Genomic DNA, 17,943 nt, shown 5'->3' with positions numbered 1-17,943 from the left:
TGGGGAAGGAACCCAGAGACTTTGTGGAACTTTCTTGAGCTTGGGGAAAGGGAGCTGGAAAATAAGCCAGGAACTGGAAGACAGTCAGAACTCTATTTTGGAACACTAATTTGTTTGTTGTTGACATCCCTACACATTGTTTAACTTTAGCTGTGAGGGCAAGTATAGGTTTTAGACACAGACAGACTTTTAAGTTGAACTTTCTGACTCAGACTCACCTTAGCTTCTTTAGGTAGGCATATCGCACCATGGCATACAGCAAGTTAGGCATTACACCATCCTGACATTTAACTTAATAAATGTGTTTTGTGTGAACTTTGAATCTGTCGGCTGTGTCTTGCTTCATGATGCCTTCACAGTCCCCAGAACCCCATCCATTCAATTTCACAAGGTGTCCTTGTTCCCCCTCCCCACCTTCAGTCTGATACCATTTCATCCTTTTTCCTCTCCAAATGGAATTTTTTAACTTCAGATATTAGACCAAATATTCGCAACTATCTCTTGCTTCAGACAAAAATGCACCCTTTTCATTTCAGAAAATACTTTTTGTTGCAATGCAAATAATTTTCAGAGAAGGAGCCACCCGTTCACCTTCAAATATTTAAAAAGCTATTGGATGCAAAAACCCCAGATCCCCCCTCCCTGAAATCGAGTCAATGCATTGTACCCAAGTTGTTTCAACCCAGATCCAATTCTGTACAACGGTTTTCACTGTGCGCAAAAATTGGTATTTTTTGTCTATGAGAACATTAATGGGTATTAGGCTGAAATTGCGTTTTTTTTTTACTTCTTAATTTTTTAACAGATTTTTTACACAATTTTCATTTGTAGGTGTGTTTGTAGGGAAGGGGGTATCACTACAATTGTGTCTGACACATTTCAGCTCACTCCATCATTTGTGTCAACATTTATTTGCAATTCATTTTTTTCAATTTTCTCAATACTCAACTTACATATAGGGCGGCGACCGATGCACTATAATATAACATTTTTCAAAGCGTGCTTTAAGCCAGACCTCCGTCTGGAACATGTTTATGAATTGGCCACTATGTGTCCATTACAAAATACAATTATGGTTTTAAGTTAAATAATCCATACCCAAGCGTTCTACAGTCTATCAGTCTGAACTCCCCTGAGTTTATACTTGAAGAAATGGAAAGCACGAGAACAGTTATATTTTGGATGCCCTGCAGTAAACATCTGCTTGCAAGCTATTCTCCTGAGTGTGAGTAAAACCTGCGAACATGGTCAGTAATGGAGAGCACATGTTTTAACATGCAAGATGTGAAAGCAAATACTGCAAAACATACATGAATTGTCATTGCAATCCAGAGAGACAGGTTTTGGAAACAGACCCAGAACACGTTTACCAGTGAACTCTTGTAGTCCGGAAGATATGTTTCTGGAAGTAGGGGCGAAAACGCATCCGGCCACGTGTGTAAAATATGGAGAGGTATTGTTGACATTGTTGGTATGCCTTTTTATTTGTACGTATGTTCACATGTTATGATCTTCGTTCTACTAACTAACACGCGCAATTCTCTACTGAGCTCTGGTCTGCCAATCAGATTATTTGCCATCCAGTCAATAACTTCTAATATTGACTCCATTCGAGACATTCTGACATCAGAAAAGACAGAGACACAACAAAAAGCATGTTTCTGCCTTAATGATTCAGCAATACAATTTCCCAGCAAATGTTTCAATTAACAAGGTACTGTTACAGGTAACCTAAAGAACACACCAAAACTTGTGACAATGTAAAGGGTTTTATTTCAGTTTTCAAAGGAATCAAAGCTAGGGAGCTCCTTCTATCCCTCATCTCCCTGTGGGCTTCCTGTACTCTAGCACAGACATTTGCTAATCCCCAAAATGGTCACTAAAGATTGGTGACCTCTATTATCTACATTCTTGCTCGCTGGAGGCACGGCCTAAATGCAACTGTCTTGTCAATCTTACTCCCTCTGGGTTTTTAGGTGGGTGCTGCTAGCCCAGTTTCCACCAGCATTATGATGGTATTCAAAACAGTAAATGGTGCCTTCCACCCACCCATGTCTCACCCGTCCAACGCTCTCATATTCATCAGCTTGATGTTATTTCCTTGCTTTCCTACTATGCTCCATCTTCTCCTCCTACTTTCTATTGTCCCTTCTCTCTATAGTTTGTCCTTGTTATTCAGTTTCACATTTACTGCATACACTTCTACTCTATTCTCCATTACTCTCCATTCCTATCTTTTTATCATTACTCTTCACTTTACTAGTCCCCACTCCACCCTACTCTCTAAACTTTGCTCCACCCATCCTTCCCTCACACTTGTCCTCCTTTCACTCTCCCAGTATTATGTTTCACTAAATCTCACTTGCTTTCCAACACCTCTACTTAGTCTCACTCACTTACCTTAATCCCAATACATATACTCTTACCACCATCCTTCCAGTGCCTGAACTATTAGTCTGTCTCCCCACCCTTTGATTTCACCCTAACAACCCAGACACAGCCCTTTCACCTTCCCACTTTTACTCTACTTGGACTGGAATGCAGCCATACCCCTCTTCCATTGGGTGGTACACTCACCTCTTCCTGCAGGCCAATCCCTAACTAACTATCACTCAAAGGCTGGGTTGTACAGAAGAAACATACATAGCATGTCCATTTAGTCAGACCCCTTTTTCAAGCATGGATCCACCAGCATTTCTCTTTATGTTTTGCCTAAAAACAGGCACGGCAAGCTATTTACACAGTGATCTAATAGCAGGTAGACAATTTGTTATTGCAAATCCCTCAGAGAGCAGATGAGTCAACCCTGTGAAGGGCCAAACAAATCAGCCTTCAGTGTACTATTCTATGTCATGCAAATGTTGACAGCAGCGACTGTCTATCCATGTTCATGGTGGTGATTGTCTCTTCAAATGCTGGGCTGCTATTGACAATTTGTTTAGCAGGGGTATGGTTTGCTTTCAGAGTACACTGCTTTTGGGGCTGTACCCGTTTGATTCTTTGAAGGGCTGTGACTGTCTTTCTTTTTTCAGGGCTGTTTCCGTCTCTCAGAGGGCAAAGCTCAGAATGCCTCCCTAGGTGCATTTGTAGAGAGGTAGATGTACACGTCATTCATAGAGCCCACCCCCTCACATCGTCATACTGGACGGACAACCAGAAAGCACTTTATTTGACACCAGGTATCGGTATGAGAAATTGGAACATTGACAGATGCTAAAACTCTGTTATTGACACTACATACGAAAATGGTGGAAGAAAAAGATGAAACCGAAGACAATGAAGATTTGTTTTCATACCTGTTCTCATGGGCTCCAATCTGGCTGGTGAATGCATTTAAGATACTAAGAGCAACTAGTGTTAGTATTGCTGGGATTCTGTCTCCTGAAAACAATAATAGGCCAATGTATGAAGACAACAAATAAAGCTGTTGGAATGAAGATAATGACCAATGTGAATGTTGTGGCTTACGTGCACTCATAGGCAAAGAACACCACACGTGAGCACCTGCAAGGAACCCCTGTAGCAACCGCAGGAACAGTGTTTTATTATCTCAGGGATCGTCAGAACTATGTGGGATGTTTGGGTGTGCTGTTCACTTACTGGGAAGTGTTGTCACATGATCTGGGGTGTCGAAGAACACATAAAGAATGCAGGTGACCTGAGGGGGGGGGGTGACAAAGATATGGATTCCTAAGAAACTACAGCGTGAAGTAAAAGGTGAAGAAAATTGAGGAGGTGGTCGAAGACTTGACCAGAGTGAAGGAATGTAGAGAGGCAGATGTACACTTTATTTATAGAGCCCACCCCCTCACTTCCCTCATATTGTAAGAACAACAGGAAAGCCCTGTGTTTGACATCTGATATCATTCCAATACCACATCAAAGGTTTGAGAGACGTTATTCTCTTACCACAACCGTATCGAAAGTACTCTCGAACTGATGCGCTAGACATGAGTCTTCAGACACCACTGGACATAGAAGAACTATAAGTAAAGTCTGACAGATGTAAAGTGATGCTACTAAAGAGAGAAGATACCTGGACACACTGAATTTGATGTATGGATATCTAAAGAATGAAGATGTGATTACAGTAACAAAGTAAACATAAGTATGATACCACTGTAATCAGCCTGTCGGAACTTGATGTGTGATCAGCAGTTTTATAAGTGGATCTGGTGCCTGTCAGATTGGGCGATACGCTACTTCTAATGTAGAATGTTGGTTTTTCCCATGCCCCTGACGTATTCCCAGACCAAAAAAGGAGAAAGAGTTCAAAGGTGGAGTTCATGTTAAGGTCGTTGAACGCTGCAGGAACGTATGATACCCCTATCACATAATGTAGCAAACTCATCGTCACAACATCTCCATCTCTTATACGCCATACTTTAATTGTGGATATGGGTAGTTCATACATTACATTTTCTGTGGAAATAAGCACATCCGAAATGATCTAGGAAATTGTTACAACAATGAAGCGGAAGTTATTATAAGCGACATTTGTGTGGTTTAAAAAAAATATACACGATATATACATAGAGTCCCACTATTGACACGTTAGAGTAGGAGTGAATTAAGGATTGCCTGCTATTCTTGGCTCAGTGACCTGATTTTTACACGTGTATTCTTGCTCTGAAAGCCGGCACTGTGATAAGTAAAGTAGTGACTAGCCTATCAGATTGCTTATTTCTACAATGACATTCTGTGACATTTTACAACCAATGGACTAGAAACTGTATGGAGCACTTCATGGGAGTTTTGTGGAGAGGAGCAAGAATGTATTGTAATGTTATGACTTATTTTAACAGAATAACATTACATGTGCTGAAGTAAACTACTTCACATGTTTTTGCATGATTGTACATGGATGCTTTTGTATGTAATAAGGGAATTGTTGTGAAAAAAGGAGCCAGGCCGTGTACCTTTCTCTATTTGGTGAAACTGACCTCCAACATACCGCAAACCCGACAAACAGCTTATATTTATTGAAGGATCTTTGTGGCAAACAAAACATGTTGAGGGTTTTTCAGAATCTACGTTGGCGAGGAGTTCAGAGAAGACAAGCTATTGGTCCAAACAGGTCTCACTTACTTCTTTGACCCAACTCTCAGAGGTAAAATAGTAAATGTGCAGTCTGGCTTGGACTCAGTGGGCAGTAGGCTTGGTTTGATGTACAGCTAGTATTTACACATTCTGTTAAAGAACAGCGGTCCACACAGGTAAGTCCAAAACAAAAACATTTGATGACACAGGCGTACATCTGATGGAACACTCTTTTAGGTTAGTGAAATCGCTGTGAACACGCATACATCCAAGTTTGTAACAGTAAAATGGGTTTGCTTCCAATTTACTATTCACCACAGTTACACATAGGTATATTTACTGTAAGGTAATATACATGTGTAGCGATAAGGTTGGACGTTAATTCAAAAGCCTTGAAGTGGCTGGTATATTCAAACACACAAGGACAGTGCTTCAAAAGTCCATTCATACCCTCTTCAAATGTAATCAGTTACAAGCAGGTAGCCTTATTAAGCAGGTTTCTAAAGAAATGCAATGTAACAACTTGGTAGACTACCAGTCTTCAGGCTACAATTGTCTGCAGAGAGGAATCCTGATGCAGAATATTCAACCTATGGTAGAGTAAAGTAGCTCTACTGTGGCATTATACTCTGGGCAGGTCAAAGGGGATAAGGGCATATGAAGTGTTATAAGTTATGCTAAACGCCAGATTCCAACTTGTGAAACCAAGGACACCAAAGGATAGAGAATCAGAAGGGACAACTTGGCACACCAAATGCTTATGCCCAAGCAACAGTGTAATCCAGTCTCAGGCAGGTACAGGCAAAAGGCAGACCTGATGATGACTGTAACCATGGGGATGTAAAGGATGCATCACATGGCATCAGACTGGTTGGTACCACCAGATCAGAGGAGTAGGCGCCATGTGCAGGACATGCATTTTAACTTGAAGGGAGAGGTCCACTGCACAGTGGTTGCCTATGTCTATGCTGGCTGCTGCAGCAGTCCTTTTAGCAGTTCTTCTGATTATGAGGCTTGGATCTCAGGTTGATGTTTACAAAAAGCTTTCCATTTATTCAGAATTGGGGTCCACCCTCATCCCACCAATCAAACATTGAAATAGGTGGAGGCAATACAAGCATACACAGTCTGCCATCTCACAATCTGCCCAGCAACAGTACCTTGACTGAAGTCAGTATTCTAAACAAACAGTCCCACGTCCAGTTTTCAGCCAACACACCCACATGCTGGCCCACCCATAGACACACACACAGACTGTAAGGAAATGTAATTCAAAGAAAAGATTCAGGGCAATGCACCATGTTAAAAACACATATGTAAAAAAACGCAAGCAAAATGTGCATTATTGTCAACTCCCCAAAAATAAACATATAGTAACAAGGACTGAGATAAACATGTCCAAGCAACAGAAAGCCTTCTGCAACTTTTGTTAAGAAGGGGAACTGACTAATCAGAGGAGAAAAAAAGAACAACAATTTATAGTCACAGAAAGAAAAAAAGAATGTGAATGTTCTGCTGCTGTTCTCTTCATTTTCTTTTACAGAATCAGGATTAGGAAACCTACCGATGTTGAACATATGGACTTTTCATAGGAGTTTGTTAGGCCAATGCAATCGATAAATTGCCATGTTGGCTGAAATTAGCTGCAATTGTGAATGCACCAAAGTAAAATTAAGCCATGACTGAGCTCTGACATCTGACATTCTCTTCAATTCACCAGCCCCAGGAAAACAATCACAGAATGTAACTTCCTTGAATGTAACTGCCTTGCCCTCTCAATGAGTTGGAATGTGCCTAAAAGTCAGAAATAATGAATATCTCTGGGGCTAGGTCACAACGAGGTCAGATGTGCAATTAATTCTATGGGGGCGTGTTTGTAGGCTGCATCTGTGCACTGTGTATTTATTTATTTATTTTAATTTTTGTAAGCGCTGCATGTCCATGGGCTTCGGAGCGCACATAAAAGACAGACAGTGCTCAACTTGACAAGTGGATCTGTTTTCTCCAATTTGCTATTTCAATTCAATATTCTTTCCTGAAAGACGGAAAAAAAAGATAACTGGAAAAACAAAGTGTTTATCTAGAATCTGCAAGACCTGGAAACTGGTCCGAGAGGGACATGAACGAGTCATAAAACCCCCAAGAATGTCAAAATTAAAAATACCTTATCACTGCCTGGTCTCTTGGTCACAAATTCTATAGGTCTAGCCCCGAAATAACAGCGGAAGAACTAACAACACCAGATGCTCTGTAATTGGCAGACATAGTTGCAGATATAATAGTCTGTATGAAGAAAAAATATATTGGATACATATTTTTGGTGATATCTCCCAAACAGAATTGTCGTAGCAAGCTATTTATTTTTTAAAGCGTTCAGTTTGAACATGTCTATTAGTTGAACCAACAATGCTTCTAATCTGAGTTTAAATTATGAAAATTAGGTGAATTTGCATTTTGTTTTGAACAGCAACAGCGTACACCAGGGATACAAATATCATAACATCCAAAGTGACAAGCCTGTTACTTTGAAACAGGCAAAAAATGTGTATAGAAATGTAGAAGTGAGTGAAATGGAAACAATCTGTAACTCATTAATCAATTATGCTTTTATGATAAAAATAAATGGTTGTTTGATTTGTACCATAGAGTGAAATCTGGTGAACCGATTAGTAAAGTGTGGAATTTACTCTTTCGAAATGTTAGAATGTTTAATGCAAGAAATCTCTGAGATGACATCACATCGGACTGCCCCTTACAGTAATATGCCCAATGACCACAGGGATATGTCTATCGTGATATCACTGTCAGAACACTGTCCGATCACATGCATTGACCAATTAGACTGTAGAAAGTATACATCCATAAAAAGGGAGAGGCTTTCGTTCTATATAAGGTCCAACACACACTCACTAGGCAACAGACTCACTTGCTCACTCACTGATGAAGAGGTAGAAGAAGAATTGATAACGTCAGGAAGGTGAAGGAATAGACTGCTCTCATAGTTGGACCTATAGTCAGATTATTGTCAGAGCTCTGTAAATGAGGCCTACTAGGAGGTAATGTCCCTGGCCTTATTCAGAGGGAGAGACAGCAGACACGCTGCAGAGGAAAGTTGATCCCATTTTGCTGACGGATGCCCACCTGTTCCTAGTGAGGGAGAATTGATCCAGTCCATAATAGGGTGCCCACCTGTTTGTGAGACATCCTAATGAAATTCATATGTGAGTATATTATAAAGGGAAAATAATCCCGAAGGGGGTGGGGGGTGATACTATAAACAGAATTAGATTAAATCCAACCCTGTTATTTGTCAGTACTGAGGGGTTAGAATATATAATTTGATTGTGCATCCTGAGAAGCCAAATGGTATGTCTACAGTGAGATCCCTTCACTGTTTCGCTGTGTGAAGACGTCTGATGTTGAGTTAAATTGACATCTCACTGTATACATACCTATAAATATAATAAAATTAACTAAAGTAATTCCTGGTTATACCATAAAAGCAGAATATTGTTTTTTTTAATACTAAGTTGTTCAAGGAACAACAGAGAGGGTGCTTATTAGCTACCCATCTTCCCTTTCAGTTGCATATTGAAAGTGAGAAAGGTACTCTTTTTACACAGTAATTAAATAGAAACTTCACTGAAGGGAATCTAGCCTACATACATGTTGATCATGCAGTTCTCTTTCTACAAATGATTTACATACATGTTTACAAGACTTTTTTTTTTGTATGCGTGTCTTATCCTGGCCTATAATGCATTACTAATCACTGGTGCATGCACGCCCAGGGTAAATGGGTGCTGTGTGTGAGAAAAGTCTCTATTTCTATAACAGTAGCATTGAAAACGGAGGGAATAATGTGTTAATAATTTTCATCATTGCATTACAATTCAATTGAAGTATTATTTATTTTCTAAATAGATTTAATTATTCCTATTTCGTTAATCAACAGACCTTCTGTAGTACCCTGTGTGTTTCTGGTCCTGAAATTAGGAGTCCCATAAAACTAACTTTATTAGATAAAGGAAAATTGTGCCTGACTGGCTTCGGGTGGCTGGAAAGTTCCCTTAATTTAGCTATCGCTCAATTAAAACATCCTACAATACACACACACAGGAGACCATGGTCAGATTATGGGAACAGTGCATGCCCTTATATGGCAATTAACAAGCTGGGAAATAAGGTAGATGACCATCCAATGACACTGCACAAAATCAGGGCTTGGACCATGATAATCAGCTATTTTGAATGCATGGCAACCAAAACGGCATAAACAATACATGAAAATAAAATCATCACAGTGAAAAATAGATATGTGCAGGTATGCACCTGAAAAATCTAAACTTCGATTTGCTATCAGCCTGCTCAAAACATAACTGAGACGTTACTTAGACAAAAAAGAGACACAGACACCCCGGCAGCTCTCCACTGCAAGTGTCTTAGGCTATCCTGTACAAAATAGAAATAATCAGAAACACATTGCCTCCAGGTGCAGCCATAAGGACTAACATTTTCTCCCTAAATGAAATGAGTGGAGCAGGTGGGGTCTAACAGGGCTAACCATCCCAAACAGGTTTCTAGCATAAACACCAATGCAAATTCAAATTCAGATTCAGTAGCAAAATGTAAGTCAGAAATTCAAGGAAGTGTTTTAATCCTTCTATGTCCCAGCTTTTTGCAGAGAAGCAAGTTTCCCATGTCAGGGCGAGGTAATACACATACTCTGTAATGAACTTGGCAATGTATGGGGTTGCGTAAACAGCTATTTAGAACTGTTGGTTGTTAGGGAGAATTTTAATGTTAGTGCTAAATTCCTCCCACCTTAGAGACCCCCAGCTCTTTTCCTGGACTTAGGACTTTTACTTTTTTAACCCTGGAGTGAGTGAGACTTTTTTCTCTCACTCTTTTGTGTTTTTACCTGATTTCGATTTTGTGTTTTCACTGTTTTTGGAGTCTCACAAACTCCATAGGCATCTACTTTTTGTATGGTGACACACAGCACTTTCAGTTCAGTGTCACTGAGAAATCCTTTAGATTTCTCCGAAGGTTGAACTACCATTTCTTGTGTGAACTGTGAACTACAGTTCCCAAGAATAGTAAAGTGAAATTGGCCCAGCACACACCATCTTATGTGGAGTACTGGGGGATAGCCCCATATCCTTCATTCTTATGTAAACATTTTATGTTACCCTCACTACTTTAAATGGCTGGTGGCAGTGGTTTACTTTTTCCTACCATTGTGCTTTCCTACTGCAGGCTGAACCCTCAGCTGCAGTAAAGCACCCATGGGTGACCATTTTGTCAGACGGCTCCTGTCTTCTTTATTCGCCATTTTCTGTTTGTGAGGTCTTTCTTGGGTTTTACTCTGTGCATTGAGGCAGGCTTGAGCCCTTTGTTTGTCTGGACTTTGGCAGGCTTCAGCCCTGAAGCCTGCCCCTGGCTCCAGTGTGTCTGGAAGGACAGGATATGAGGGAGGGTCCTGAAACTCCTCTGCCCTTTGTCTCTAGGAAAGCCTGAATGTAACTCATCCTGATTGGCTGGCTGGCTGTCTGGCTGTCCCTTTAGGACAGCTACTCTGCTGTGTGATTGACAGCCTAGGCTGTGCATGAATGAGAGAAACCTGTTTAAAAGGCAAGGGTTTTGAGACTACAGGCATAGTCGACCACTGAGAGAAACACCTGATGAAGAAAACATGAATGAGGCTTGCTGCATCCTCCTGGACCTTTGAATTGCCCAGCAAAGCCCTGCTGCTGTGCTGAAACTCATTTCTCACCTCGACAGAGAAGCTCCGGATGGAACAACTTCTCCCCTTGGGTTAGTGGGACCAATTAACCCCAAGACGAATTCCACTGAACCACCATCCCCAACTTGCTCTGTCTCTCATTTGCTTTGGAAGCCCAATGCAAGGGGTCGAGTATCTGTAGTCGAGTGCAACGTGTGCCACAGAACAAATCTGACCTGAATCTCCACGAGACTCGCAAGGACCATCCCAAAGCAGGGCCTGCAGATGCAGTGTACCCTCACCAGATTGCCGGATTGAGGGAGCCAAGAAATTCAACCGGTGTCCGAGATCCGTATCAGTGCTGATTGCTAAGCGCTAAAACTGCAAAGTGCCGTTGAATCAAAAAGAGCCCGTAGCTGCCATCGACCTCCCAAGTATCTCACTCAGTATTGAGCCCTCCAGACGTCCTCCCTCTTGTCCCCATGACTGAGGCACAGGAACCAGTGTCTGCACCGCTTTAGCAAGACAGCATCCAGCTCGACCACTCTTCTTCTAACCAGAGGTACTGTTTAGGCTTGGGGTACATTTGTAATTGTAATTGTAATTGGTTATTTATAACATGCTTAATACCCATAGGTTTCTAAGCATGGACCCGGGTAAAAAATCTGCATTGCTCCACTTCGTGTTACCTCTCTGCCTGTAGCCGCACGTTTATTACTTGGGAATTGCATTGGCTTACCTTATTTTCGAGTTGATTTCAACTCCCTACTTACAGTGATTTTATTGGACCTCTCTGACTTTGTGCAAGATTTTGATCTAAGAAGTGCATCGGATTCATAGACTGTGTCCCAAATTACTTTGGCTGTCCTGGCTCCCTGAAGACTCTGCTAACTCCATTGACTTTGACATTGTTTACCACTCATAGATGGTAGTCTGTTGTGTGCTGGTACAGCTAGGAAAGGCTTATCTAGACTTCATTGTAGGATTTAGTTGTCCTCACATTTACAGAGAAACTGCTCTAACCTTTTTACTTCTATAATCCTTTTCTTTCTACAACCTCAGAATCTGCAAAGTTGACTAGTGTGATGTATAAATGCCATTACTGTCCTTGTGATTGAAGTCACCTCAGGGATCAGGAAGTGTATAAGAAGCATAGCAAAAGATTATCCACTAACTTGTTTTGATTCTGAAAAGTAATTTTAAAGTCTATTTACCCCGTTAAATGGAATTGCCTTTTTAAAGAATGCTTATTTTTAAAAAAATGTATGTTAATTAAATGAATAACTATTTATAACTGAACCCTTGAGTGTAAGTGTTGCTTGGTTACTTGTATTTCCGGATTTCATTTGTACAGCTCTACAGCTGACATTTACCCCTCTTGAGTCACACTACCAGCTTGTGTAGTACAGACCTGTACCAAAAGGTGGATTACCTATTACCAAGCAGATAAGTGTTGTGTACTCTTAAACAGTGTGACTGCACCATACCTTACCTAACACTGTTCATTTTCAGTTGTCTAAGTTAATTGCATGTTTTTTGACAAAATTAATTAGATCTTTTTTCTGTGTTTGTTTCTGTGTGTCCAGATGATCTTGTGAAATCTGTTTTCTATTACAATATCTCCTTCAGTGAACAACGTTGTTAAGTTGAAGATGACAAAGAGGTGAACACAAATTTCGAGATAAGCATGACCAAGTATGTGGGCATATTCTAAGTCAATAAGTCTTGATGGAGTTAGACCACTTAATTGTGGGAAACTATAAGAGCTGAATAAAACCAACCTGTCTTCTATCCGGACCCACAAATCATTAAACTGTCTCTGGCGATGGTGTTTGTGCGTTTTTCGGTGCCATTTCTTTTGCCGGCCAAACTCTTCCAGCTGACTTATGCTGTCTGGGAGCAGGAGGTGTGGAGGAAGTATGTCGTCATCATATTCAAAGGGTGCTGAAGAAGAAGAAGGCACATCATCTGTATATTTCACTGTGGCTGATTTGTCTTCCAAAGATGGATCGCTGTCTGTTTTTGACCTGTAAAATATGGCATTTATTTTATACATATAAATATACATATATGGGACTGCCAAAGGAATTAGGTTATGACATATTCTGGAATATCTAAAAAGACACATAGGTGATTAGCTGGAACTACTCAGGTTCTTGCTCAGTAGAAAAACATCATCATATTACTGTTTGCAAAGATGGATAATTCCAGCTGGGAGCACATGGATGTCATTTGGTGGTCACCAGTGGTTGTAGCCGTGACACCTGTGTTCTCCCTTGCTACCCCTGGAAAAATAAAACAAATTCAAAAATATACTTTTTTTAAATTAGGCTCCTGGAGTAGCAGGACCCCCGCACAGCCCTTGCAATGTGGGGGCACCATCACCATCCCCAGGTCTGGGGGTGCCCTGGCACATTCTTCATCGATCAGGGTGAAGGCTGGACCAGGGCTTGCATTGTGAGAAATAATCACTCTTTAGGGGTTGGAGCTGAACAGGACATGCGTCACATGCCACGTTCAGCTCCGTCCCCTTCTCCTCCAGCTTCCTTATGGCTCATATACAGGAACCAGGAAGCTCTCTCGTCTGTGAGCAGTATGGCGGGGTTAAGGGTGGCCTGGAGTGACAGACCGAAGGTGGATAAAACACCTAAGAAGACTTTTTTTGTTTTAAATATGATGTGTTTTTTGCAAGTGGTGTGTGTTTGAATGTTCTAAGAGGGTGGGCGTGTGACTGTGTAGATAATGCAGTGAGAGTGTATATGAGTGAGTGACAGACTGGTGGGGGAATGAGTCTGAATATTGAAGTGCGTGTTGGAATGTTCTGGGTAGGTGTGTGGGTGTGTACCTCTGTAGCAAATGCAGTGAGAGTGGATGCAAGAGAAGATGTGTGAGAGAGTCACTGGTGGGTGAATGAGTTTGAATGTGATAGTGTGTTTCAATGCTCTGGATGGGAATGTGTCTGTGTGTAGAATGCAGTGTGATTGGATGCAAAAAAAGGCGCAGGGGTCAGTGAGTGGTGGGTTAATGAGTAGGAATGTGATAGTGTGTGTTTGCCTAATCTGGTTGGTTGGGTGCATTCCTGTGTGGAGAATGCAGTGCCAGTGGACGTGAGAGGTGTGTGTGTGTGTGTGTGTGTGTGTGTGTGTGTGTGGGCATGCACGCATGCGTGAGGCCCTGGGAGATTGGGGCTCTCTAGAGCATTTTTGACACATCCTTTATTGACTTTGCATGTTTTGCTGGTACTTTCGGGCAAAGCAAAGTTCATGTGTGTCATTAGCTGGCTAGACTGGAATTTTGGTACAGCCAGTCTAGCCATTGCTTACTGTGGTATGTCATTTATTACTTGTCATCTTTGATAAAGCAAGGATGATAAGTAGTATTACCTTGCTAGATTGATGTTTTGGTCTAGTGGCCTGCATATCTCTTAATGTAGCATGAAATGCAGCATTTTAAAACATGTTCTCATGGGAGGGAGAAGAATCCCCTTGACCCTCCCCCCAAAACCAGTTTACAATAGTTTGGCTCCCTTGCTAAGCTTGGACGCAATAGCATATTTGTGACAAATATCTACACCCTCCAATAAAGCAACTCATCAGCCATCCCTGGTGACTGGAATATGTTGGAACCAGGCACCGCCCCCTTCTTTCTACGCTAGGTGAAACATGTAAGCTTTGATTTAAAAACATATTTACTTCTTTGCCAGTAAGAGCGAGATCCTTCTCATTGGGACACCTGTTCCTTGCTACCATCCCCCACTCTGTGGCCAGCCTCCTTTAGTCCTATCCCACCACCCACCTGTGAGATAACAAACCTTGGGGTCATATTTGACTCATCTCTCTCTTTCTCTCCTAACATCGCAGACCTTGCCAAGAAGTCCAACTTTCAGCACCAACTCCTCAGGGTCATTCTACCTTTCCTCACCTTCCCCCAGAAGCTCAATGTCTCCATAGCCCTGGATCTCTCTAGGATGGACTACTGTAACCGACTTTTCTTCAAACTGCCTCTCTCCTCCCTCTGCCCCTTCAAGTAATCCAGAATAGGACTGTGAGAATTATCCTCGGCCTCAAGCCCAGGGACCGCATCTCTCGAGCCCTAACATCTCTCCATTGGCTTCCGGTGACAGCAAGAATCAAATTCAAGATCTGTTGCATCATCCACAAGGCTGTCTGGGACCTCTTTACACCCAGCCTTCCCTCCCTAAAAACCTCCCTAAATACCTACCTTTCCTCACCTTCCCCCAGAAGCTCAATGTCTCACAAGGACCAGACCACCCCCCCTACCAGTCGCCCCTGCATCCCTTGCCAGAACTTGTCCTTGGGCTCCCTTTCCCAGACTAGCCCAACATGGTCCTCCCTGTCCACAGCACTCATCCACCCTTTCCCCCCCTTCCCCTAGCGCTTGCCCTCCCCCATCCTGGGGGTTCCAAACTCCTGCATGTCTCTCTCTACCTGCTTCCCCTGCACATACCACCTGTTCATGCACTGCATGGTAGGATTATCACAAGGCCAATATAACTGTTCTTTTTCTACTTTTTTGATTCCCATACCTCCATCTTGTCTTGTGGTGCCAAGAAACACCTGTGTATAGGTGCCATGCAAATGTCCAATAAATACATAAAATACATTTCACTTGGCCCCTGCAGTGACATAATCATCTTGGACATTGAGCACACATTGTGGTCTGGGCTGTTGTGTGATGTGCCCTGTGCTTTATTAAGGTGCTTGGGCGGGGGGGGGTGAGCCCCAGCATGGCTTGCATGGGCCTCCCACATAGTGTGCTACGCCACTGATTGGGCTCTGCTCACCTTGAATGCATTCAAGTGAGATGTGAATGGTGGAGTGTAACAATGTATTGGACACCCACTCTCAATACAGGGAGTTCCTTCCCTCCACAATCAAGGTGTTGTACAGTAAAACGCATAAAAGATTCAGACTTGGTAAGGTTTCCAACCTGTCTAATACCACTCAGCTTCCTCCAGCTGTGCCACCAATAAGCCAGGAATCAGGGTGGTGTATAGAAGAAGGTAATATCGATTTATTTAAATTACATTAATAATTATAGCTACACCACAATAACACAAGCCACCCATTCCATGGCACAACACAATGATCACATATTATTGCATGGCATGCATTTCTTAGTAAAATTTCAGTTGCAACAACAAAACACAGGTTACACATGGGAGATCTCTACACATTAAGACATAGGACACTTTAAAAACACACTCTTTTCTACCAGCACTCCCCAGACATATGTTATATGTGACACCCCTCAGTTCAAAGGCAAGGTTTAGGGACTGGGAATATATTGGGAATTTTGTTGGCTTTTAATTTCAAAAGGCAGGGTTTGGGGAATTAAATCAATGGGAATGTGTGTTTAGGAACACAGCACATTCAAATGAAAGGCAGGGCTTTGGGGATTTGAAATTAATGGTAAAATGTGTTTGGGAACAAACACATTCAAATGAAAGGCAAAGTTTTGGGATTCTTGTTTTGGGAAAAGGGACATACCTCTTCTGTAAGGAAGTTAGAGGTTACAGGAAAATAGGGTCACCCAACTACCTTATCGGCTGTAGTGACTATAACACACTGGGAGTGTGATCTGTTAATTACAAATTTCAACAAGAATCATCCCATGATCTTTTCTATAGGTAATTAATTAATTATTTTCAATCAAATGGGCTAAGGATCTGCACAGTTCCCCCGCTCCCACCCTCAATTTAAGGGAAATGATTAAGGTGGTAACTTTCCCCAAACATGTGATAGCTTTGGGATATATCTTCTTACATGGGAGAGCTCTGTTCTTAGCTCAGGATACCAACCAGATTTTAGGACCCTATTTTGTGGACAGGTAGGAGTCAGCTCACACCACAGGCATGGACAGCTCAGCTATTCTCAGCAGGGGCCAGTCAGGTTTGGAGGCTGTCTCCCTCAGACACGGCTCCAAGTTTTACAAGCACAAGTCTCCTATATCTTCTCCAACTTTCTCTCTGTGTTTCTGCCTCTCTCCTCTCTCTCTCTCGTTCTCTGTCTGTTTTCCTCTCCAGCCCCTTTTTTCATGGGGTAATGCTATTATATAACACTTATGACACATCCACAGTATGAATATTCCCACACTTTGGATTGGAGATTCATTTTCTCCCCACATCTCTAGTCCAGCTCTGCCAGCCGATAGGGAAAGGGTCTTAGCAGGTCCACATTATGGATAATGAGGGGAGGAGAAAAATGCATCTTTTTTAAATGACATTTAAAGTTGCATTTGTATTTCTCAGAAAGTCACAACATGACAATTTTCTTCAATTTACAGAGAACCACAATGTAATATATATTTTCTGATTCACTGATGTATGTTGTGCCTGGGGACTCTACTTTGACAGCTGCATTACCTTCCTGGAGTGAGCTATTGTTTTTAATAGTTTATTCATACACCCAAATAGTTATGTTAATTAATACAAAAGTCTTCATTTTCACATTTCAGAAAAAAAAAAAAACAGGCAGTGTCATTTCTCCAAAGTCACATGACCTGGACATCTGTTTGGCTCCATGTTATTCCAGCTCTGCAATTTAGTACATTAGGCCTGTTTGAAACTGAGGCACAGTTTATTTGGGGTAGTAACAATTGTCTTAAAGGTCAGGCAGTATTTCCTTATCTGCCCTCTCCCATCATTTTGATCTGAAAATCTGTATTTTTCTTACGTTTAACTGAAAACAGAGTACCTTCCTTGGATGCATCAGCTAAGGGTCTCTGGGGATCATAAACATATAACAGTCCCGCAGGTCAATGGGGATACTGACAAAACAAGCTGCAATCATATTTGCAAGGTGAAAATAATGTCCTTTGAAATACAAATGATGTCTTTTAAATGTGTTTTAAATGTCATATATTTTATGTCCATACTTTGCATTTGGGCTGGCCTGCATGTTCCAATGGGTCTCATCCATCAGCCAGCTTTAATCTTGCAGTAGTGGCCTTGCTTGGCCTCTTAGTTCATATAATTATGGTGTTGGATTTATTCCCCACATGAGATGGGCCGCAAACTTGACCAGGACCCTCCTCTAGTGCAATACTGTGTTGGGAAGGAAATGAACCTCTCCCACCCCCCTAGGCATTTTAAAATAAGGCAAATCCCATAATTACACTTGTGTTGTACCAAGGGCAGGGAGACATGCTAATAAACA

At 41.7% G+C, this 17,943-nt stretch overlaps 1 protein-coding gene across 1 annotated transcript in view; it reads right to left on the bottom strand.

The window, feature by feature from the left end:
• The window catches only part of TRABD2B (TraB domain containing 2B), a 1,121,778-nt gene that overhangs the window by 58,317 nt on the left and 1,045,518 nt on the right, over window positions 1-17,943 (bottom strand). The window contains exon 6 of the mRNA XM_069642238.1: window positions 12,547-12,792. Within this exon, the coding sequence (XP_069498339.1) occupies window positions 12,547-12,792 (246 nt within the window). The remainder of the gene's footprint in view (window positions 1-12,546; window positions 12,793-17,943) is intronic.

The sequence above is a fragment of the Ambystoma mexicanum genome, chromosome 1q (assembly GCF_040938575.1).
Source record: "Ambystoma mexicanum isolate Mex_15411 chromosome 1q, UKY_AmexF1_1, whole genome shotgun sequence".
Taxonomy (NCBI): Eukaryota; Metazoa; Chordata; class Amphibia; order Caudata; family Ambystomatidae; genus Ambystoma; species Ambystoma mexicanum.
This window is presented reverse-complemented; position numbering and strand designations above follow the sequence as displayed.